This window comes from Globicephala melas, chromosome 6, assembly GCF_963455315.2.
Source record: "Globicephala melas chromosome 6, mGloMel1.2, whole genome shotgun sequence".
Classification (NCBI taxonomy): Eukaryota; Metazoa; Chordata; class Mammalia; order Artiodactyla; family Delphinidae; genus Globicephala; species Globicephala melas.
Window position 1 is genome coordinate 23,283,607 of NC_083319.1, and position 25,703 is coordinate 23,309,309.

The 25,703-nt window shown below is 40.0% G+C and overlaps 1 protein-coding gene and 1 pseudogene across 2 annotated transcripts in view; both read left to right on the forward strand.

Annotated features, from left to right (window-relative positions):
• The window catches only part of SVEP1 (sushi, von Willebrand factor type A, EGF and pentraxin domain containing 1), a 185,675-nt gene extending 160,317 nt beyond the window's left edge, over positions 1 to 25,358 (forward strand). The window contains exons 42-48 of one of the 2 annotated variants that reach the window (XM_030859035.2): positions 1,301 to 1,474; positions 4,401 to 4,577; positions 8,731 to 8,901; positions 12,268 to 12,363; positions 14,153 to 14,248; positions 18,548 to 18,641; positions 24,021 to 25,358. In XM_030859035.2, coding sequence (XP_030714895.2) covers positions 1,301 to 1,474; positions 4,401 to 4,577; positions 8,731 to 8,901; positions 12,268 to 12,363; positions 14,153 to 14,248; positions 18,548 to 18,641; positions 24,021 to 24,042 — 830 coding nt within the window. In that variant the 3' untranslated portion in view covers positions 24,043 to 25,358. Of the gene's footprint in view, positions 1 to 1,300; positions 1,477 to 4,400; positions 4,578 to 8,730; positions 8,902 to 12,267; positions 12,364 to 14,152; positions 14,249 to 18,547; positions 18,642 to 24,020 lie in introns of those variants that run through there. The other variant, XM_060300636.1, reaches the window with a different exon arrangement.
• LOC115854682 (U6 spliceosomal RNA) lies at positions 18,868 to 18,967 on the forward strand (annotated as a pseudogene).
• Positions 25,359 to 25,703: the final 345 nt, after the last annotated feature.

Sequence of the window (25,703 nt, forward strand, 5' to 3'; positions counted from 1 at the left end):
TATAAGTCATTTTTGTAATTAAAAAAAAAAATTGACTCCGTGAACTGCATGAGAACCTTTTACGGGCTTTTGCTCAAGGGCACCAAAGCAATAGAAGGGTGAAACACTGTGGTAGAGATTAATGATTAAACTGCAATAGAGCACAAGATTGCTGACCCTGGAATGGCAAACATTTTGCTTAGAAACTAGTTAATTATTGAGTTTACCTGACTTTTTATGGGTTTTTCCCCAAAATAATAATAAATTAGAAGGCTTAGAGCTGTTGCCTTGGTAACAGTCCTGGGCAATACTAACATCTTCTTAAAATGATGTTGGTACCACTGTCCAATAAATGAATATTCACACTGTCTGTGGAACTTTCATTAACTCATTGTATGAGAACAGTCAAGTGTATTTAGCAGGATGTGGGTGAATACAGTGACTCTGTTCCTAGGATATGGCTCATATTACTCCTCTGCCGAAAGACAATGTATGTAAATGCAATAGTTACAAACCAATCAAAACGGCAGGCTAAAAAATGTTTTTCTCTTAATAATTCTGGAGGAGTCATCAAATTTTCAAACTAGAAGGGGCCTCTTGAATAATATAGTCCAGACCCTTGAGTTGACCAATGAGTGAAAACGGGCTGGGAGGGGGCGATGGGACCTGCCCAGTATCAGAAATGAAGTTAGTGACAGAGCTAACACTAGGACTTGGGGTACCTGAACCTTTGTTCACTGTTGTTTCAACCATACTGTCTAGTATAGATTAATCAGTTGATTTTGTATGCAATAGGAATCTTAAGTCTTTTAAGCAATATTATATGGCTGAAATTCAATGGGGAATATGACTTTTTAGTTCTAAAAAAGAACCGTGTGTGCGTGTGTGTGTGTACATAAACACATACATAAACACTGAGTAACATCTCAAGTCACAGAAAGGCATCATTGGGCATTCCCAGTAATAGCATTTTTTTATCTCAGTTGTTCATTATCAAAAAGTGTGTGAATGTACATGCAGGGTGAAAGGAGAGGAGAATGAAAAGGAAACACCTATGTCTGGAATAGGAAACTGCTATGGTGTCGGTGAGGGGATTGTTTCTGTTTTGCAGCAGGTTTAATTCAAACTACAATGATAATGGTTTGAATAGTTTCTATCTCTGAAATGCAAGATAGTAAGAAAATGTTCTGTATGGAACGTGTTACTCTGTGGTTTTCTTTTCTTTTTCTTTCTAAATTATTAAATAAGTGATAAAGTTCTTTGCAGAAGGAAAGAGGACTGGGAAAATCACTTAAGATGAAGCTTTTCTTTTTCTTTTTAGAGACCAAGTGTGAAGCTCCACTTGGGTTTCTGAACGGGAAAGCTGAAGTTGAAAACAGTACTGCTGGACCCAGCGTGGTGTATTCCTGCAACAGAGGCTACAGCCTTGAAGGGGCGCCCGAGGCCTCCTGCACAGAAAATGGGACTTGGAGCCACCCAGTTCCTCTCTGCAAACGTGTGTGTTGACCTTAGGAGGGGATTAACTCAGATTCAGTTTCCTAATTAGTTTCCCAAATGTCTAAACCATGGTGGAAAATTCACCTATAGGTGAGATTGGCCCAGAGAAAGAAATCTGTGCATATCCAAACCAAATATTATGGGGTATTTTTTTAACATCTTTATTGGAATATAATTGCTTTATAATGTTGTGTTAGTTTCTGCTGTATAACAAAGTGAATCAGCTATATGCATACATATATCCCCATATCCCCTCCCTCTTGTGTCTCCCTCCCACCCTCCCTGTCCCACCCCTCTAGGTGGTCGAGACTGAGCTGATCTCCCTGTGCTATGCAGCTGCTTCTCACTAGCTATCTATTTTATATTTGGTAGTGTATATATGTCAATATTACTCTCTCACTTCGTCCCAGCCTACCCTTCTCCCTCCCCATGTCCTCAAGTCCATTCTCTACATCTGTGTCTTTATTTCTATCCTGCCCCTATGTTCATCAGAACCTTTTTTTTTTTTTTTAGATTCCATGTACTTGTGTTAGAATACAGTATTTGTTTTTCTCTTTCTGACTTACTTCATTCTGTGTGACCAACTCTAGGTCCATCCACCTCAATACAAATAACTCAATTTTGTTTCTTTTTATGGCTGAGTAATATTCCATTGTATGTATGTGCCACTTCTTCTTTATCCATTCATCTGTCGATGGACACTTAGGTTGCTTCCGTGTCCTGGCTACTGTAAATAGTGCTGCAGTGAACATTGTGGTATATGACTCTTTTTGAATTATGGTTTTCTCAGGGTATATGCCCAGTAGTGGGATTGCTGGGTCGTATGATAGTTCTATTTTTAGTTTTTTAAGGAACCTCCATACTGTTCTCCATAGTGGCTTTATCAATTTACATTCCCACCAATAGTGCAGGAGGGTTCCCTTTTCTCCACACCCTCGCCAGCATTTATTGTTTGTAGATTTTTGACGATGGCCATTCTGACTGGTGTGAGGTGATACCTCATTTTTGTTTTGATTTGCATTTCTCTAGTGATTAGTGATGTTGAGCATTCTTTCATGTGTTTGTTGGCAATCTGTATATCTTCTTTGGAGAAATGTCTGTTTAGGTCTTCTGCCCATATTTGGATTGGGTTGTTTGATTTTTGATGTTGAGCTGCATGAACTGTTTGTATATTTTAGAGATTAATCCTTTGTCAGCTGCTTCATTTGCAAATATTTTCTCCCATTCTGAGGGTTGAATTTTCGTCTTGTATATGGTTTCCTTTGCTGTGCAAAAGCTTTTACGTTTCATTAGGTCCCATTTGTTTGTTTTTGTTTTTATTTCCATTTCTCTAGGAGGTGGATCAAAAAGACTCTTTCTATGATTTATGTCATAGAGTGTTCTGCCTATGTTTTCCTCTAAGAGTTTTATAGTGTCTAGCCTTACATTTAGGTCTTCAATCCATTTTGAGTTTACTTTTGTGTATGGTGTTAGAAAGTGTTCTAATTTCATTCTTTTACATGTAGCTGTCCAGTTTTCCCAGCACCACTTATTGAAGAGCCTGTCTTTCCTCCATTGTATACTCTTGCCTCCTTTATCAAGATAAGGTGACCATATGTGCGTGGGTTTATCTCTGGGCTTTCTATCCTGTTCCATTGATCTGTCCTTCTGTTTTTGTGCCAGTACCATACTGTCTTGATTACTGTAGTTTTGTAGTATAGTCTGAAGTCTGGGAGCCTGATTCCTCCAGCTCCGTTTTTCTTTCTCAAGATTGCTTTGGCTATTCGGGGTCTTTTGTGTTTCCATACAAATTGTGAAATTTTTTGTTCTAGTTCTGTGAAAATGGCTCTTGGTCGTTTGAGAGGGATTGCATTGAATCTGTAGATTGCTTTGGGTCATTTTTCATTTTCACAATGTTGATTCTTCCAATCCAAGAACATGGTATATCTCTCTATCTGTTCGTATCATCTTTAATTTCTTTCATCAGTGTCTTGTAGTTTTCTGCAAACAGGTCTTTTGTCTCCTTAGGTAGGTTTATTCCTAGGTATTTTATTCTTTTTGTTGCATTGGTAAATGGGAGTGTTTCCTTAATTTCTCTTTCAGATTTTTCGTTGTTAGTGTATAGGAATGCAAGAGATTTCTGTGCATTAATTTTGTACCCTGCTACTCTACCAAATTCATTAATTAGCTCTAGTAGTTTTCTGGTAGCATCTTTAGGATTCTCTATGTATAGTATCTTGTCATCTGCAAACAGTGACAGTTTTACTTCTTTTCTGATTTGGATTCCTTTTATTTCTTTTTCTTCTCTGATTGCTGTGGCTAAAACTTCCAAAACTATGTTGAATAATAGTGGTGAGAGTGGGCAACCTTGTCTTTTCCTGATATTAGAGGAAATGGTTTCAGTTTTTCACCATTGAGAACGATGTTGGCTGTGGGTGTGTCATATATGACCTTTATTATGTTGAGGTAGGTTCCCTGTATCCCTAGTTTCTGGAGAGTTTTTATCGTAAATGGGTGTTGAATTTTGTTAAAAGCTTTTTCTGCATCTATTGAGATGATCACATGGTTTTCCTCCTTCAATTTGTTAACGTGGTGTATCACATTGATTAATTTACGTATATTGAAGAATCCTTGCATTCCTGGGATAAACCCCACTTGATCATGGTGTATGATCCTTTTAATGTGCTGTTGGATTCTGTTTGCTAGTATTTTGTTGAGGATTTTGGCATCTGTGTTCATCAGTGATATTGGCCTGTAGTTTTCTTTTTTTGTGACATCTTTGTCCGGTTTTGGTATCAGGGTGATGGTATGAAGTTCTATATTTTTAAGCCTTATATTATCATTACTGAGAACCCAGCTCCAGCAGGGCTAATGCTCTGCCTTCAAAGAAACAAACTCAGAAAAGAGGGAAAATACCAGTACACATTTTCTTTTATTTTTAACAGCAAATCCATGCCCTGTCCCTTTTGTGATCCCTGAGAATGCTGTGCTTTCTGAAAAGGAGTTTTATGTCGATCAGAACGTATCTATCAAGTGTAGGGAAGGATTCCTGCTCCAGGGCCAAAGCATCATCACCTGCAACCCTGACGAGACGTGGACACAGACAAGTGCCAGATGTGAAAGTAAGTCAACACATGGGATCCAGTGAATTTCATTAGTGGGAAGTGTTTTCTCATCTTTGGGAGATTATTTTCAATCAGGCAACTTACATGTAGATATTTAGAACTCTATCTTATCATGGTCATCAACTTCTGTCTTGCTACTTAAAAAAATTTTTTTTTTAATTTAAAATCCAAACATAAAAACACGGTCCAGAACTAGACTAAAACCTGCCTGACCAGAATTTACTGAACAGGTTTTCAAAACGTGCTCTTCTAAGAGTGAGCAGGATATTAAATCTAAAATACCTTTTTTTCTCCACGCTGTCAGAGTCCCTAAACTCTCCTTTAATGGGCTATGCATGATTTGCAATACAAAAATTATTTCACCGTGGTTCTCCAGCTAGAGCAGATATCAGAACCACCTAGAGGGCTTGTTGAAAACAGATTGCTGGGGCTTCCCTAGTGGCGCAGTGGTTCAGAGTCTGCCTGCCGATGCAGGGGACACGGGTTCGTGCCCCGGTCCGGGAAGATCCCACATGCCGCGGAGCGGCTGGGCCCGTGAGCCATGGCCGCTGAGTCTGCGCGTCCAGAGCCTGTGCTCCGCAACGGGAGAGGCCACAACAGTGAGGGGCCCGCATACTGCAAAAAAAAAACAAAAAAACAAAAAAAACAGATTGCTGGGAGACTTCCCTGGGGGTCCAGCGATTAAGACTCCATGCTTCCAATGCAGGGGGCCCGGGTTCAATCCCTGGTCAGGGAACTAGATCCCACATGCTGCAACTAAGACCCGGTGCAGCATGCATGCATGCATATGTATGTAAATAAATAAATATTTAAAAAATTTTTTAAAAAGCAGATTGCCGGGCCCATCCTAGAGTGTCTGATTCAATAGGTCTGGAGTGAGGCCTGAGAATTTGCATCTTTAAGAGTTTCCCAGGTGTTGCTGATGGCAGTACTGCTGGTGCTGGAACCACAACTGGAAAGCCTCTGGGCTAGCACCATGCTGATACCTAACACACAGTCTGGCAGCATCTCTTGCTGCCTTGTGATAACTCTTGACATTATTCTGCTTTTTTAAATATTTTAATTTACATAAGCATTTGCTATTTTTTTCTTTTATTGAAGTATATTAGATATACAATGTTGTGTTAGTTTTGGGTGGACAGCAAAGTGATTCAGTTACAAATATCTACATATATATTCTTTTTCAGATTCTTTTCCAGTATAGGTTATTACGAGATATTGAATATAGTACCCTGTGCTACATTATATATAGTAGTGTGTATCTGTTAATCCCAAATTCCTAAGTTATCCCTCCCCCTCCTTTCCCTTTAGTAACCATAAGATTGTTTTATATGTCTGTGGGTCTGTTTCTGTTTTATAAATAAGTTCACTTGTATCATTTCTTAGATTCCACATATAAGTGATATCATATGATATTTGTCTTTCTCTGTCTGACTTAACTTCACTTAGGGTGATAATCTCTAGTGCTGCAAACGGCATTATTTCATTCCTTTCTATAGAACTCTTGACATTTCTTAACACACATAAAGCATCTTTCCTGCCCAATATCCTGCCCTCCTTTGTGGTCCAGGCTACTCCCTCTACAGCAGTCAACTAACAAATATTCATTGAGTCTAACCAGATGCGAGGTAATGGGCTACATAGTATAAAACTATGTTATGCCTACAGTGGTCTTCATCTTCGGAACACTTGCACTTTAATTAATGAGATTAAAAATGTGCATATGGGGGCTTCCCTGGTGGCGCAGTGGTTGAGAGTCCGCCTGCCGATGCAGGAGACATGGGTTCGTGCCCCGGTCCGGGAAGATCCCACAGGCCGCAGAGCAGCTATGCCCGTGAGCCATGGCCGCTGAGCCTGCGCGTCCGGAGCCTGTGCTCCTCAACGGGAGAGGCCACAACAGTGAGAGGCCCGCGTACCGCAAAAAAAAAAAAAAAAAAAAAAAAAATGTGCATATGAAGGCAATGGGGATTCTGAAATCAGAGAAAACCTGGGTTTGAGTTCTGTCCTCAAAACTTTCTAATTCTAAACTTATGCTAGTGCCCTAACTTCTCTGAACTTTGGAGTTCTCATTTGTAAATAGCACCAATAATTCCTATCTTATAGGTTTGTTTTGAAAAATGAATTGGTATATATTTGTGATATGTCCTGATAGGAAGAGCTGAAAAATAGCCCCAAATCCTTGAATTTTCAGCTAGCAGCCTACTGCAGCATTAGAATTTTGATTTTACTCCAGAAAAGTGTGTATCATACTTTTAGCTGGGATTTGGGTCCCAACTCCTTATGAAATCTACCCCTAGTGAAGTGGGAAGAACTAAGTATGTATAAGCCTTGACTGTCTAGGCTCCTTTAAAGCCATCAGCCTGAACTAAAGCAGGCCAAGTGGCCCGATTCTGCCCACATATCCTCACGTTGGCCTTAGCTCCCGGAGACTTACCACTCAGGGGTCTGGAAGCGAGAGCCAGGAGAGACATGCATTTATTACAAATGTCCCTTCAGTGCATGCGTAATTATTCCTCAGTATTCTTGAGAAGATCCGGGGTTGCCTAGGAGAGGAGACAGTTTCCACAGTTGTTGTCCTCAATCCCTCTTTTGCATTTTCTGTTAGACAGGAAGTCTTTGGCTTAGAACAAATATCCTTCCTGAGGGACCAAAGCAGCCACCTTCCTCATTCTTTTCACCTCATCTTGCTATGTATCACTACAAATCAGTGATTAAAATTTAGTGTGTATGAGAATCCTCTGGGGAGAGTATGTAAGATGCAGACTCAAAAGCTAGAAAGCCCAGAAGTTTGCATTTTTAATAAGAACCCAAGCTGATTCCCACATAGGTGGCCTGAAATCCGTGCTTTGACAACCACGTCTGTGAACCGTCAAGCTCACTGGTATCTTTTTACATGCTGTTCCCCCAGCCTGGAAGCAGCAGTCCTCTGATCCACTCAGGCTTTATGGCCTGGTCCAAAGGCCACTGTCGTTGTGATTCGTACCCTGACAATCGTAAGCATAATTAGTTACATTCACCTCAATTTTTCTACAGTATGGCATCCGGACCTCTAATATAGCTCTTTTTAAGTTGTACCACAATATTTCTTTGTCTATCTTCACCCATTTGTCTGAGCAAAGGTGCAGCATTTTCTCCATTTATTTCTTTCCAGTTTCTGGTACACCGTATGCATTGATACATATTGGATATCTGACTGATTGAATTAATGTTTTTAACTACCTTAGAAGGAAAAGAAAATTTAGAAGAATCAGACAAATTGATCATCCCCTCTGGCAAGATTTTAATAGCATTATGACCACAAAGTGACCTTTTAGAAGCCAGTTCATGAAGACTCATCTAAAAGTTAGCCTTATACGAACTGGATACTAATGAGAGTCCTGACTCCAATCGAGTCCTTGTCTTGTGAGACACCACAGAAAAACTCTAGTTATCTAGTTTATTCTCTTGTAAAGTTCTCAGAGCAAAATTAGTTATAGACATTTTTATTTAAATATTCAGTACATGCGCTTTTAAAAGAGAGGATTCTCCTTCAATCTTACACTTTCCAAAAGAAGAGAGTCACTGCTTTACCGTCTTGGAAGGAGGGAAACTGATGTGAAACCTTGAATTTCATAAACCTCATCAAGCTGTGTAAATGGAGTATCTTTGGGCTAGAGACAGTATTCATTCATTTACTCATTTTTCAAACATGTATCGAGAGCCCATTGTACGCCAGGCACTGTTCTAGGCACTAATAAAACAGCCATGGTGGAATCTGCAGTACTACAATTCATGATCTTTACTCTAAAGTGATAGACTATAAATAATCCCCATGCTTCTTCTCTTCTTATTTGACAAGCATGCTGCATTGAAGTTCTTATACCTCTTCGACGAGGTATAAGAAGGCAAGACTTACTGCCTTGAGTATAAAATAGCTCAGCTTCAACATATGAATCAGAAGACAAAACCTTTGATTGTACATCTAATTTTTCTAGAGAGCAGCAGGTGATGCTTTTAGTTTCTGGTGTCTTTTAGATATTATGTAAGTGAAAAGGTTACCTTTGTGTATTTTGTCTTTCCTCTTTAAGTCTTAGAGGTGAGACTGTGTCCTCTCCCAACCACTGGCTGGGTTAGTAGCACAAGCTTAATTATATTTTTGGTTTTCCTATAGAAATCTCATGTGGTCCACCAACTCACGTAGAAAATGCAATTGCCCGAGGTGTACATTATCAGTATGGGGACATGATCACCTACTCGTGTTACAGTGGATACGTGTTGGAGGGTTCTCTGAGGAGTGTTTGCCTAGAGAATGGAACCTGGACATCACCTCCTGTCTGCAGAGGTAAGGAAATATTTGAATGGTTAGTTCTTACTGAAGCTGTAGGAAAATGTATATGGCAGTCTGATATGGCCAACAACTAGTATAAATGCTATTTTATCTTTCCTTGGCTTTCAGTCTTCTTTTAACATGTGTGTCATTTTCCTTAACTTTATGAGTTTGATTTTTGAAGGCTTGCACACAGACCTCTGGCCCAGCACATGGCCCCTTTCTGAGTCAATCGTGGCTCCTTACGCAAGTCTTCTCTCCAAATCTTGGAAGTGTTCTCCAGCTACTAAGGGGAGCTGTGTCATGTCTGGGCAATGAGGGCACCTCCTGGACACTCAGGTGTTTCAACACAGATTCCAATTCTACTCGTCCATCCTGAGCAGACCCCTGAGCCCCATAAGGGATGAGGCAGCCCACTCAGAGAGCAGAGTATGAGACAAGAGGTACTGGGTGGCCCCAAGGAAGCAGAGCCCACCACTTGGTCTCCGTGGACATGCCAGGGGCTGGTGGCGAGCATTCCATGTTTACACAAGCTGTCTCTTTACTTGCTGGATTGAATTTGCAAACCTAAGGATGAATTTTGTGAGTGCATTCAATAATATCTTCTCGGGGACTTCCCTGGTGGTGCAGTGGTTAAGAATCTGCCTGCCGATGCAGGGGACACGGGTTCGAGCCCTGGTCCAGGAAGATCCCACATGCCGTGGAGCAACTAAGCCCATGAGCCACAACTACTGAGCCCGCAAGCCACAACTACTGAGCCTGCACGCGCCTAGACCCCAGGCCCCACAACAAGAGAAGCCACCGCAATGAGAAGCCCGCGCACTGCAACGAAGGGTAGCCCCCGCTCGCCACAACTAGAGAAAGCCTGTGTGCAGCAACGAAGACCCAACGCAGCCAAAAATAAATAAATAAATAAAACTAAAAAAAAAAAATAATAATAATATCTTCTCGGTGGGGGGAGGTTTCTATGTTGAAAATTCTGCAAAATGGAATGAGGTAGATAATGAGACATCCTAGTATGTCCTTCTAAAACTTACATTTCTCTAATAAGATAGGCTACTTTTTTTTACAAATCATAATAATTATTCCATTCATTCTACAAATACTAAAAGTGAGGAATTCTGCTACTGAACAAGACAGACATTACCAAGGAACTAAAAGAATAATCAGGTTGTTAGATGGGTTGTCCACATGGCCATGAGGACAGTGGTCAGATTTGGATTTGGGGTGAAAAAAGGCCAAAGTCTTTTTTTATTATTTTATTGTTGATTTTTCAATTTTATAGTTGATTTACAATACTGTGTTAGTTTCAGGTGTACAGCAAAGTGATTCGGATATATATTCTTTTCCAGATTCTTTTCCATTAGAGGTTATTACAAGATATTGAGGGAATTCCCTGCCGATCCAGTGGTTAGGACTCTGCACTTTCACTGCCGAGGGCCCGGGTTCAATATCTGGTTGGCAAACTAAGATCCCGCAAGCCCGCATGGTGCGGCCCCCTGCCAAAAAAAAAAAAGATATTGTATATAGTTCCCTATGCTATACAATAAATCCTTTTTATTTATTTTATATATAGTATTGTTTATCTGTTGGTCCCATACTCCTCCTCCTTTCCCCTTTGGTAACCATAATTTTGTTTTCTTTATCTGTGAGTCTTTTTCTGTTTTGTAAATAAGTTCATTTGTATTATTTTTTAGTTTCCACATATAAGTGATATCATAATATTTGTCTTCTCTGACGTACTTCACTTAGTATGATAATCCTAGGTCCATCCATGTTGCTGCAAATGGCAATATTTCATTCTTCTTTATGGCTGAGTAATATTCCATTGTGTGTGTGTGTGTGTGTGTGTGTGTGTGTGTGCGCGCGCGCACACGTGTGCATATATATATGGACACTTAGGTTGCTTCTTGGCTATTGTCTGTTGTCTGCTATTAGATATTGGCTATTAGCAGCTATTGTCTGCTAATAGCTATTGGCCATTGTCTGCTAAGAACACTGGGGTGCGTGTATCTTTTCGTATTACAGTTTTTGTCTTTTTTGGATGTATGCCCAGGAGTAGGAATGCTGGATCATACGGTAACTAATATGGTAACTTTTTAAAAATTTTTAAGGGACCTCCATACTCTTCTCCTTAGTGGCTGCACCAATTTACATTCCCACCAACAGTGTAGGAGGGTTTTCTCCACACCCTGTCCAGCGTTTATTATTTGTAGACTTTTTGATGATGGCCATTCTGACCAGTGTGAGGTGATAACTCATTGTAGTTTTGGTTTACATTTCTCTAATAACTAGTGATGTTGAGCATCTTTTCATGTGCCTGTTGGCCATCTGTGTGTCTTCTTTGGAGAAATGTCTATTTAGGTCTTCTGCCCATTTTTAAATTAGCTTGTTGGGTTTTTTTGATATTGAATTGTATGGGCTGTTTGTATATTTTGGAAATTAAGCCCTTGTCGGTAGCATCATTTGCAAATATTTTCTCCCAGCCCATAGGTTGTCTTTTCATTTTGCTTATGGTTTCCTTTGCTATGCAAAAGCTTATAGGTTTGATTAGGTACCATTTGTTTAGTTTTGCTTTTATTTCTTTTGCCTTGGGAAACTGACCTGAGAAAATAGTGCTACAATTTATGTCAGAGAATGTTTTGCTAATGTTCTCTTCTAGGAGTTTTATGGTGTCATGTCTTAAGTCAAAAATGCCAAAGTCTTCAGTGACTTTGGGGGCAGGGAGAATTGAGGAAATCAGTGAGTGAAAGGCATGAGCCTCAAAAGAGGCAAGGGTTATTGCAAGAGAAAGGAGATTAATTGTCTGGAAGCAGCAGTGAGAAATGAGATCACCAACACATGGGTTGTAAGAGTGTGTGCAAACTCCTCTTCAGAGGGAGGCTGAGGAGGTGGTATCCTCAAGGAATAGCCCAGGTGTCACTTAAAGTCAGAAGTCAAATGAAAGTTGTGTGTTTGTTTACTTGTTTGTTTGTTTCTTCACTTGTTTAAGATAGTGTGGGACAGTGGTATCACCAAAGAGCTACCGGCCATCAAAGGCCTCCTTTGGAAGAGAATTTTCGCATCTTCTAGAAGGGCACTTCCCCTGGTCCAGATCAAAAGAGACTATCTTTTTATATAAACCGCCTTGTTCCCTCCTGCCCTGAATCCTCAAATTATGAAAACGTTGATAGTTACAGTCTCAGAACTACCCAAGCTTGTTTATGCCCCTCCTGAGCCCCTCATGCTCATCCCCAACCGAATCTTGAGATTGGGTTTTGTTTCTCTTCCTTAAAACTCGATTCAAGGAAATACCATGAAATGTAAATAATCGGTCCTATTTTCTGACAACCACCCTTCCATAATTCCCTAGACTTATGACTCATTCTGCTTGTTTTCCAGCTGTATGTCGGTTCCCATGTCAGAATGGAGGTATCTGCCAACGCCCAAATGCTTGTTCCTGTCCAGACGGCTGGATGGGGCGTCTCTGTGAAGAGCGTGAGTCTGCCCTCAAATCTTACTTTGAGTCCCAGTGGTTAGTCTAGAAGTTGCCAACTCAGGGGAGTTACCAGGAGCTGGCTTTACTAGTGGCAGAAATTCACGGGCTTAAATCCCATAGCAGACCAGACAGAGGGCCAAGAGCTGACTTACATATGTCATTTAGTTGCAGAACATCTAGAATATCAGTGATCTTGGAAAATACAGTTATCAAGATCCATCCAAAGCTGTCTTCATCTGCCTCCTGGCACAGATTTCCAAGAATCTTCTTGGGAAGGAGCTTATAATAGAGGGTTCCACAACCTTGGTCTTCCTTTATCTCACTTCTGTTTATGTTCTGTGCCACTCATTGCTACAGCTGGTATAAATTCATGGCATTGCATAACATTGTACTTTTCAGGTAAGATTTGGAGCCCACCATTAATTAAGTGTAGCTCTTCCCAATTAAGAAAGTAAGGAAAGTTGGTACTCTCATATCTATGCAGTGCTTGGTAAATTAACATAGAATTTCGATCCTCATGGAAATGCATTTAAATTTGAATTTCCAAAAGCATGTAAATGAATAGTTTTAATTTCTTTTAATGTCTAAACTACACTTTGTTTCAATCTCTTAAAAAATATATATGTATGGATAAAATGATTTCATGTTTCACTGGGAATGTGTGAATCACATTGAGTCACTGACATGATGGCCATTGGTCTATATCAGTTCTTTTTAAGGCCAGACATTTTATAAGAGATTCTAAAGTGTAACTATTTCAACTCATCTAGAAAGGAAACTATAGGATGGAAATCAATTTAGGCTGCTAACAGCTCACCAAAGCAAGTGTTCTCACAGTGATTCAGAAAGAAGAGAATTGCATCTTTCCTTCTCCTTCTCTCCAATCCTGCCTTCCCACTTAGGGCTCCCACACATGGCCTGCTATAACGCCAAGGATCCAGAGACTCGGAAGCATCTACCCTGGGGTAACAACAGGCTGGGCTTAGTTCACTGAGCATGCGCTGGTAATGCCTTAGAGCAGGCCTTCCCAAGCTTTACTGTGCATACAAAACACCTGGGAGAAGTTCAATGCAGATTCTGATTTGGTAGATCTGGGTTGGGACCTGAGATTCTGCATTTCTAGCCAAGTCCTACATAATACCAACGTTTTGGGTTTGAGAACCGTGCTTTGAGTACCAAGCCAGTAGACAGTCTCACGCCTTTGAAACAGACTACACCTCTTTACAGAGCTCAGTAATTTCTAGTAGGAGAAGTGATTGCCGTGGAGGGTGTAGGGGAGGCCTCATTCAATCACCATCGGGCCTCAGCTCCAAGAAAATAAAGGCTGAGCTGTCCCATCACTACTAACGTGTTGCCAACACCAGCCCACGGAAGAGCTTATCTGACTCCCATTCTCACATTTAATTAAAGGCAAGAAGAGAATCTCGAGGTAGCCAAACCCTCTTAGAGCATTTTATGTAATTTGTAATGGAAATTTGAAACGATAACAAATGGAGAACATTCTGCTTAGTTTGTGAAGAGAAAGCAAAGCACTTAGCAGGCATCGATTACGGTGTGTCCTCTCGGAAAGAGTGCATTTGGCACTAGAGTCATTACATCAGGTAGAGGGTCCAGACTGACTTTCTGGATTGTGTCTTCCCAGTGATACTGATTAATAAACAGAGCACATACGGAAGATTATCTAGTGGGTCATCCAAGGTTTTACTCCTCCTGGAAAATGTTTTTTGAACACTTGAACATATCCGAGTGTGTGTGTTTTGATCAAATCCTTTTTGATCTCCTTTCTAGCAATCTGCATTCTTCCCTGTCTGAACGGCGGTCGCTGTGTGGCACCTTATCAGTGCGACTGTCCATCTGGCTGGACAGGGTCCCGCTGTCACACAGGTAGGCCTCCTCTCATGGTTTGTTTTCTTGGTGACTTGACTCCATGAAGCCCTAGAGGACACTGATGAGTGTGACTTAGATTCAGAGGTGGCAGTGAAACAAACGCGTATCAGAATTTCTCAAGAATTCCTCAAGGGACTTCCGTGGCGGTCCAGTGGTTAAGATTCCATGCTTCCAATGTAGGGGTCATGGGTTCAATCCCTGGTCGGGGAACTAAGATCCCGCATGCTGCATGGGATCTTGGTTGAAAAGATCCAAAAAAAAAAAAAATATATATATATATATATATATATATATCTCATTCCTCAAGGTGGTCCCTTGAATGGCGGTCTCAATGCTGAACCTATGGCTGCCTCAGAGACACCTCTCGGGGTCGTGTGACAAAAAAGAGCATCTGAGTCGACTCACTTGTCGGCCTTCTTCATGTCATTTGCTCTATTTTGCAGAATGTAGAGGAAACATAATGCGGAAGTTTGGAAGAATATTTATTTTAATCTCTATGAAGCTAAATCACTAAATTCGCAGTACCTATCTAGAAAGAACTACGCTCTAAATAAATACAATTTAAGTTAAAGTGAAAAAACTCAACAAGAGATGGTTCCTTATCATGGAAGACAGTAACAAACTGTTGTTGATTTGTTGGTGACAAACATGTCCCCTTAGTAACCCTTGTCTATCTCAAATACGGGCATTTATCCCACTGTACTTTGATATCTGTTTAATTGCTCGCTTATTGATCTTTCCCTGCCCTCACTAGATTGTATGCCACCTGAGGGCAGGGGTATTCCTTTGTGATCTTTGTATCTTCAGTACCTAGCATAGTGCCTGCATATGATAGGATTTTCAGTAATTGTCTAATAAATCAATCAGTTTAAAATGATAGATTCTTTTACCTTTTTAATGTCCTAATTTTCAGGCAACTATTAAAAGCAAAGAACTTGCTATATTTATTTAACACTCCACTATTCCTCCTGTAAATAATATGTATACCACCTCCTAGTGAGGTTAATTGTGAAGTAGAAGAGGCTAGCTGACACCAGAGCTTGTCATGAGCTCTGAGGCTGGGGTGACCATATAATTTAGCCTCCAGACTGGGACGTTTTTGAGAATGAAAGGGGCACTATTAATAAGTAAGCCAGGGAAATGGTAGTGAAAGGCAAAATCAGATGTGCGTCCACCCCACATAAAGCCAAAAGTGAGGCATCCATGAGTGTAGAAAAGGAAGAATGTGATACCGGAGGCAAAATTTGAAGCTTTTATTTGAAACTCTTACAGCGATCTATTTGGTATTTCTTTATTACAAATCACCCTTGGTATTTATCTGTATTTCTCATGCATACAAAATTGAACCTACCTGCAAACCAGCCTTGCCCTTTCCCAGGCATCTTCTCTCTGCAGGTGGTGGCGTCATGCTTCCAGATGGAGACATCCTCCACTCTCCCTCCCCTTCATCTGAGATTACCAGTGTCAGCACTCCTTCTGTTCCTTCCTGCACAGTATCTCTTGCATCTTACTCTATCCCCACTATCACCAGCTAGTAAAAGACCTCTCCTTTGGATCACCGCCAGAGTCTGCTACTTGACCTTCCCATCTCCTCTTCCAAAACAACACCATTACACACTACCTTGGGCATGAATTGCCCTTTTTAAGAACCTAAGATGGTTGCCTGTTGTCTTCACATCCAGCCCAAATTCTTCTGACTCTCAGACTGGCGTCAGCACACCTGATACACCTTACTTCCCATCCTGCCAGTCACATCCTGTCCCCTGCAGGTGTGGCTTCCTCTACCTATTGGAACTTGACCCAACCTCCAAAGCCCTGCCTAAGTTTCCTCTTGTCCCTAAACTTGCTCTCTACCACGACAATCTATCTTCTAACATCCCATGTCTATAGATATTACACAATTAGCTAGAACCATGCCATTTAAAGCTCAGTTGATCTGATTTATTTGTATTTCTTTTAGCTCCTTAGCTCCCTAACTGACATTAAGCACCTTAATGACATGAGCTGTATAGTCTTTTTTTTCAATCTTGCTGCAGCTACCTCAGCCCATATCCCACTTATACCCACTAAGTATTGATATTAAATATACAAAAGTATATAAAACAGGAGCTCCTGCCCTCCAGAATCCAATGTAGAAAATAAGAAGGGATACAGAGTGGCCTATAAGTAGGTGACTAGAGGCTAACTGAATTCTCTAAAAGGACAACAGCGAAGATGGGTAAACTACCCAAGTGCAGACATTCAGAAAAGGCTTTCCAAGCACAGAATCAAAGGAAGAGGAGTCACCAGGAGGAGCTCGTTCTAGCCAAAGGCGTAGAAGTGCAGCACAAATGTGATCAGCAAAATAGAGCTGAAGCCACCGAGGCAGTGGAGGGGTGTGGCTGGAAATGAAGCTGTAAAGATGGGCAGAGCCAGATTAGGAAGCGCGTCGCATGCCAAGTTCAAGATGCTGGATTATGTCTTTTGAGCCACAGAAGCCACTAAAGGGTCTTAAGCAGGAAAATCATGTGATCAGATTTTCTTTTTGAAAAATGATTTTGGCAGCAGTATGGAGAAGGGCAGAAAGCAAGACTTAAATTAGGGAGACTTGTTAGGGAGTTATCAAAGCAGAATTGGCAAGAGGTTATGAAGTCTAGAGAAATGAGGACGACCAAAAAGGATGGATTGGAGAGAAGTTAGGGAGATGAGTCAACACTACTTGGTTATAGATGTATTGTAGGAGGAAAGGTCTGAAGGGAGTCAAGACTGATATTTCCAGTTTGGGCCCCTGAGTGGAAGGCGGTGCCACTTCTACCCTTGAGATAGAGAACCCAAGAGGAACAGGTTTGAAGGTACAGAAAAGGAGTTAAGTAAGTAAGGACATGCTGAGTTTGAGAGGCCAGTGGAACATAAAAGGGAGAGGTCTGACAGGCAATTGGATGATGGTTTAGGTTCCCAGAAGACTCATCTACATTGAAGATAGAAATATGTCAGTCATCATTGGAAAACATTTATGGGGGAGAAAAAATAAGTCTTTGCAGAAGACACGTAGCGTGAGAAGGTGGCCCAGAATAGAACGTTGGGGGCACCCATGTTATAGGGAAGGAGGAAAGTGTTAGGCTTTTAGACAGAGAAGTGAAAATAATAAAAAAAATTTGTTAGTACAGTCAGGTACCACTAAATCATCATGCTTTTGAAAAAGAGTAATTTTTTAATATACATTAGCAAGCAGATATGGAGAATTAGTTGTGGATGATTGGGTTTTATTTTTGCTATTTTTAATCCTGCTTTATTTCATAATTTCCTTTTTGTTATATTGCAAATACGCTCATTCTGTTAGCTTGCTCGTCAAGAAAGCTAAGGGCAAAGATTGATGTTTTCCCTCTTGTCCTCTCTCTGTGCTTATCCAGTGCCTAGATTGCTGACGTTTTCCCCATATTTTATGAATGAGTGATTAGAGAAGTGACATTTCTTTATCTCTCACCGAAGATGAGTTTTTCCTCTGGGGAAACCTGCCCTTTCCAAGCTGTAATGAGGCTGAAATCATGAGACTTAAATGTGTCTCGTTTCCAGCTTCCTCCCAACAGACTTTTTTTTTTTCTTTGATAAGTTAAACTGCCTGGTCTTCATCGGTTTTTAGTGTCCTTAGGTTTTTTAACAGATAGATTCATCATGCAGATGAAGTGTTTGACTCTGAGACTAAGGACTTGTGAGAAAGTTGTCTGCGTAGTAAATCTCTGGGTGTTCACTCAGGGTTTCACCTGTGGCTAATTTTTAACTCTACCCCAGGTTCTGTAATTCCAATGGTAAAAGCCATGAAATACGTTTCCTAGCAAACACAAAGGGCTTTTGAATCATCTGTCATGTTAGACAATCTGCGTGACTGATCTGTTGTCGTAAGAGTTGATGTCTGATGTAATGACTTCATCGGTCATAGAGTTCAGTGCTGGCTCCCTCCAGAGACTTACAGTCTCATCAAGTATTTGAATAATTTACAGTTCAAAACAGTATGTGTCAAATTGGTTGAACAAATAAAAAGATTAAAGAGAAAAATCAGTCGACTGAGTTATCAGCAAAGGTTTCAGTATGTAGGTAGAACTTAACCTGGGGCTTAAATATGAAAATGGACTCGGTTGGAAGGAAAAAGGGAGGTGGTACCACATAATGACATGAGGTTGAGCAAAGTAGCAGGATGCAGTCCATGAGGAATGGTGGCGGCTGGAGCAAAAAGAGTCAAATCTTATTCTGCCTGCCTTCATGGGCATCTTCAGAATTGCTCAGTATTCATTAAATAAATACATGAATTTCTCATCCCAGCTGTTTGCCAGTCTCCCTGCTTAAATGGTGGAAAATGCGTAAGACCAAACAGATGCCATTGTCTCTCGGCTTGGACAGGACATGACTGTTCCAGGTAAGACAACCAAAAACTACTATTTATCTGTAACTTAATTAAGGAGACTGAAATTCAAGTTAGTTAAGTTGTCTCAAGAGCCAGAAGGTACCTCTAGTTTGAATGTAAGCATTTTGTATCCAAAACTATCCATTTTGAGATATTCCCTAAATTTGAACTAAAACCAAACGAAGAAGTATTAGTTAAGGATTGACAAATAAAACAATGATTTCTCAAAAACACATATGTGTTACAGCACATATACTAAAATTGGAACAACACAGAGAAGATTAGCATAGCCCCTGCATAAGGAGGACTTGCAAATTTGTGAAGTGTTTCATATTTCCCCCCCCCAAAAAAGGAAAAAGCGTTAATTAAACAAATAAATTAACTGCCTTCTTTAACAGAAGATTTCACCCTTTATATGCAAGGATGCAAATAAATAACAAACTCAATATGTTTTATTGATGTTCATTTCTATTCCTGTTTATAATAAAAAATAGAATTGAAATTGATGATAAGGAATGTTTATTTTTAAAGTCAAAATTTTTGTTTCATATTTTTTATGGTATATATAGTCAGTATTTAATGGATTACAAGAAAATTTATGTAAAAATATGTTCTAGCAATTGGTTTCTCATTTCTAACCAGATAAATATAGTTGAGAAAAGATTATCACAAAAATAAATCAAAGGAGAAATAGTTTGAAATAATTTTTTAAAAATAATAATTTAAACTTTTTTATTAAGGTATAATGGACATACAACATTATATTAGTTTAGTATATTAGTACAACATAGTGATTCAATATTTGTATGTATATATTGCACAGTGATCACCGCAATAAGTCTAGTTAACTATATAAGTCCATGTACATAGTTATAAAATTTTTTTCTTGTGATGAGAACCTTTAAGATCTACTGTCTTAGCAACATCAAATGTGCTATACAGCATTATTAATTATAATTGCCATGTTATACATTACATCCCCATGACATTTATTTTATAACTGGAAGTTTGTACCTTTTGACTCCTTTCACCCATTTTGCTCACCCGCTACCCCCACCGCTACCTCTGGCGACCACCCACCTGTTCTGTGTATCTGTAAGTTTGGTTTGGGTTTTGGTTTTAAATTCTACATACAAGCGAGATGATACGGTATTTGTCTTACTTTGACTCATTTCACTTAGCATAATGCCCTCGAGGTCCATCCATGTTGTCAGAGTTGCCAAGATTTCATTCTTTTTATGGCTTAATAATATTCCATTGTGGTGTGTAGGTGTGTGTGTGTGTACACACACACATATTTTCTTTATCCATGTATCCATTGATGGACACTTAGGTTGTTTCCATGTCTTGGCTATTGTAAATAATGCTGAAATGAACACGGGGGTGCAGATATCTTTTAGAGTTAGTGTTTTTGTTTTCTTCAGTTAAATACCCAGAAGTGGAATTGCAGGATCATATGGTAGTTTTATTTTAAATTTTTTGAGGACCCTCCATACTGTTTTCTACAGTGTCTGTACCAATTTACATTCCCACCAGTAGTGCACAAGGGTTTCCTTTTCTCTACATCCTCAACAATGCTTGTTATTTCTTGTCTTTTTGATAATAGCCATTCTAATAGGTGTGAGATGATGTCTAATTGTAGTTTTAATTTGTGTTTCCTGATGATTGGGGATGTTGAGCGTCTTTTCATGTACCTACCTGTTGGCCTTCTGTGTGTCTTCTATGGAAAAATGTCTGTTTGGGTCCTCTGCCCATTCTTTAATCAGATGGAGATTTTTTTGCTCTTGAGTTGTATGACTTCTTTATATTTTTTGGATGTTAACTCCTTACAAGACATATGGTTGGCAAATATTTTCTCCCGTTCAGTAGACTGAATTTTCATTTTGCTGATGCTTTTCTGTGCTGTGCAAAATCTTTTTAGTTGGATGTAGTCCCACTTGTTTATTTTTGCTTCTGTTGCCTTTGTTTTTGGTGTCAAATCCAAAAAAAATCATGCCAAGGCTGACGTCAAGGAGCCTACCACCTGTGTTTTCTTCTAGGAGTTTTAAGGTTTCAAGTCTTACATTCAAATCTTTAATTCATTTTGAGTTGACTTTTGTGTATGGTGTAAGATAATGGTCTACTTTCATCCTTTTGCACGTGGCTGTCCAGTTTTCCCAGTACCATTTATCGAAGAGACTGTCCTTTCCCCGTTGTGTATTCTTGGCTATTTTGTTGTAAGTTAACTGACCATATACGTGTGGATTTATTTCTGGGTTCTCTATTCTGTTTCATTGATCTATGCATCTGTTTTTATGCCAGTAACGTACCATTCTGATTATATATTGCATCATACCATTGAAAAAATATTTTCAGTATTAAAACATTGTCCTCACAAATATTGCAATGTTGGAACATCACCAACTCTATTTTAAAACTTTTAATGTACCTCATTGTATTACATCACTTAGATTTGTATTTTGTATATTTACTTCCATCTTATAGGAATCACTAAAAACAAATGGGTATTTCCATATTGATTTTTAAAAGTTAACTGAAAAGAGCTTTTATTTTTCCATGTCCTTTTATTTCATTTCGATTGGAATATCAAAGTCAACTTGCAAAGACAAAAATCTATCTAAATACAAACTTAATTAACAAAAAAATCTGTCTCATGCCCATGAATTTCTTCATATCACCTCAAACATATGCCATCTCTGCAGAGAAAAAAAAAAAACTGAACCCAAAAGGACAAATTTAGATTGAACAAGTATATTTAGAAGTTTCCAAGATAAAGATGATCATTTTACCTGAGAGCAGAGTCGAAAGAGCTTGAAGTCAAACTGGAGAGAATTGCTGGGAAAAAAGAGAGCAAAGAATAGAAGAGAGGGCTTCCCTGGTGGCGCAGTGGTTGAGAATCTGCCTGCCAATGCAGGGGACAAGGGTTCGAACCCTGGTCTGGGAAGATCCCACATGCCGCAGAGCAACTGGGCCCGTGAGCCACAACTACTGAGCCTGTGTGTCTGTAGCCTGTGCCCCACAACGAGAGAGGCCGCGACAGTGAAAGACCCGCGCACCGCGATGAAGAGTGGCCCCCGCTCGCCGCAACGAGAGAAAGCCCTCGCACAGAAACGAAGACCCATGACAGACAAAAATAAAAATAAATAAATAAAATTTTTTAAAAAAAAAAAAGAATAGGAGAGAGAGAGAGAAAATAAAAGGAGTAAGAATGACAGTGACTCAAGAAGGAACAGGAAGTATTTGTAACATTCTTATAATTTTAGACTTTATGTTTCAACTACTTCATTTTACAGATAAGAAAAGGAAACTCAGAGTTTGCATGATTCCCTAATATCAAAATACAGTTGACCCTTAAACAACATGGATTTGTTTACCTGAATGCAGACTTTTTGCAATAAATCCACAGTACAGTGCACACGATCTGGTTGACTCTGTGGATACAGAGCCACAACAGCAGAGGACTGACCAAACGTAAAGTTGTACAGCAATTTTTGACTGCTGACAGGGTCAGCGCCCCTAACCCCAACATGGTTCAAGGGTCAAAGGAGCTTTTTCTTGACCAGGGGAAGGGTAGTTATCAGCTTATGTTAAAATGCTGTCTATTAATAAAGATAACACAATCTTCTAGATTTTTTTACGCAAAAGGTTGATAAAGGAATCCAAAAAAATGATGGCAAATTCACCTCAGAGGCATTTCCCACATTCAAGGAAAGGTCAACCCAGAGGCCTCAGTAGCCCCCCTGCCCCTCCTTATGCTGTGATGGGTTTTTCTAGGAGACCTGAATTAGCTAGGACTCTCTTACTGCAACTCTAACTGGCGTAAGCAAAGAAAGGAATCTGTTATCACAATAATGGGATCGTGTATGGAACCCAAAGACGTGGGTTCGCTCAGCATCAGGACGACCAGACTGAGTTCTTGAAAGCCATCTGAAGTCTCTCACCTCCCGTCTCACCTCCTCTCTCCAGCATCTTCTCCATGACTCTCTTGCTGCAGAGTGCTTTCCTCTGCTGTTCAGTTCGCATGGAAGGACAGAACTGCTTATAGAGCCCACATTTTACCTGTCACACTCCAGCATCTACAGAAATAGTGTGCTGACCCAGTTTAAAAATCCAGGAGAAGAACTCATGAGTCCAGATTGATTCAAGGGCCCACCATAGATCGATCAGTCAATGGTGATCCTAGGTTAGGTCATGTTATACTAACGGGAAAAGTCATTTTGCTAAAACTTTTACCATACCTTTGGGTAAAGGGCAGAAGAGACTGGCAAGTCACTGAAGAAAGAAAAGTGGAGTATAATTCCCTGAAATGGGACGGGGAGAAAGCTTTTCTGAGAAATCAAAATAATAAATGTTTACAAATAATATTTATTTCCTTCTCTCCCACGAGATTGAGTGCCTTAAAGATTGTCTCCCTCATACTTAGTATAGGAACAAAAATTGATGCTCAATCAGTGCTGGTTGACAGAGCAGTTTCTGGGCATCTGTGACAGCTGGTGGAGAAACACCCTGTGGCATTCATTAAATCCCTCAACCTGCATCCTTCTCTGATGATGAATAAGACTGACCCAGTATTCTTCCTAGATAGCTCAATCCTTAAGGAAGAGACTGTTTCCTCTGATCTCTGTATGCAGAAAATGAATCCTAAACAGATGCCATAAATAAAAACCAAAGACGGGGGCTTCCCTGGTCGCACAGTGGTTAAGAATCCACCTGCCAATTCAGGGGACACGGGTTCGAGCCCTGGTCCGGGAAGATCCCACATGCCGCGGAGCAACTAAGCCCGTGTGCCGCAACTACTGAGCCTGCACTCTAGAGCCCACGAGCCACAACTAGTGAGCCCGCGTGCCACAACTACTGAAGCCCGCACACCACAACAACTGAAGCCCGCACACCTAGAGCCCATGTTCTGCAACAAGAGAAGCCACCACAATGAGAAGCCCGCGCACCACAACAAAGAGTAGACCCCGCTCGCCACAACTAGAGAAAGCCCACGCACAGCAATGAAGACCCAACGCAACCAAAAATAAATTTAAAATTTTATTAAAAAATAAATAAATAACACCCACAGACGGTTCACGCTGTAAGAGACCTTCAGATTCACCAAGTCCAAACCCCTCATTGTACAGATGAGCAGATTATCAAACAGGAAACTAGTGACAGAGCCAGGACTAAAACTCCAGTGTGCTGATTCTCACATCTTTTCATATGTTAGCGCTTTTCCTCCGTGTCCCTTTGTTTTCTCAAGGAATGGCCCCCATCCATCCAAACAACATCGCAGATGATGCCCAGGTATCTGAGACTTTCATTTGCGTTTTAATCAGCCCCCAAATAGCTGTTCCCCCTTCAATTCAGTCTTTTCTGTTGAATCTCTTTTTTTTGTTGTTGTTCCAGGAAAAGGAGGACTGGCTTTTAACCACTGCACAACCAACCATCTCTCCTAAAATGCAGGATCATCTCTTCCTGGCAGTCCTGGACATCCCAGAACTTACACAAAGACATTCCAACACGGTGCTGGGTCTTGTCTTGTTTTAATCAACTTGTTACTTTTGGTTTACCTTTTTATTTTGTGTTATATTTTGTTATTTCTTGTGACATACTTTCTTTTTTTAAATATGCCTGTATTTTCTATATAAAAATATATTAAATAGATGCTGCTCCACTCTCACAAAATGTACATATTCTCCTGCCTATGGGGAAAGTTCCTGATACACATTTTTATTCAGTTACTTAAAATGATTTTTCAATTAAAATATATTTTGCTACTAAATACTGTTTTGCTGGATAGTGCCATTTTGTGAGGTGGCCCGGGAATAATGAAGAGGATTCATGATCTATGCCACTAGCATATTATGGGATTCCACGCAGTGTACTGAGAAATTACAATAAAGGAGACCCCTTCGTGCTATTTCCATCTTCTCTACCATATGTGTAACAGTAAAGGTTTCCTTTTATTTAATCAGAAAGTAACTATTGGACCTACTACCCTCCACACAAAACGCTGTCCTGGTGCTGAGGGCAGCCTGGCTAATTCCTTCACCAACATTTGGAAAGCTATAGGCGTCAACTTAGTGGATGGGGGAAAAAAGCATAATGACCATGGTTCACAAGATAAAGTGCTCCCCTTCCTTCTCACAGCTGGAATAAGAAATGCAAGTACTGGAAGATCACTGCTTTGGGAGAAAGGAGATTGGAATAAAAGAACAGGGAAAGGGAAGGAAAAAGGCAAATGAGGAAAATTCCCAGACCTGTGCTCCTGGCTCCACCTGCAAAGAAAGAATTGAGTCTGCCCAAGGCAGAGCTGAGCTGCTTCTCAGACTCCGCTGCTTCCCCTAACTCCATCACTATCCTTCTACCAGGATAAAGACCTCCTCAGGCTTCTGGGGGGAAAAAAAGCCAGAACACTAGATTTTGTTTCAAGTAGGAAAATCCCAATCAACTCACCTCCATCCTCTGGGAGAACTGCTTCCACATAGGGCACGGGGGCACACTGTAGCACTCTGAAGAAACACAGGAACAATGAAAAAGATCTTGATTGTCCGAGTGGTTCTCTTCACCGCCTTCACTTCCCTCAGCCATTGAGTCCGCTTCCTTCTTTCTTCTGGCATTCACTCTTTTGACCAATCTTCCATGCTTATGAGTATTCCTTTTATTTAATTTATACCCCATCAACTTCCAAATTATATTGATTTTTGTCATTTATAATCATAAAACTATAAAATAAAGCTCAAAATCTACATAATAAAAAGAAAGATGGTACCAGAAATTTTTAGCTAGGAAAAGCTACTGCAGTTGAAAACAAAACACAGTTCTGAAAGTGTACCTACTATGTAGAATTTGTATTGGGTTACTCTGAATAGATTAAAAGATCTATACTGCACAGTAAGTCAAATTAGTTGCATTATGCAGACAGAATAAGGAAGTAAAGCACCACACGAGTGAGGTTTGCAAATGATATGAGGTTCTACATATCTAGAAATGTGATTCACAGGGAAATAATACTAAAAGTAGTTGAAGAATTTTTTTTAATTTTATTGAAGTATAGTTGATTTACAATCTTGTGCAAATTTCTGCTGC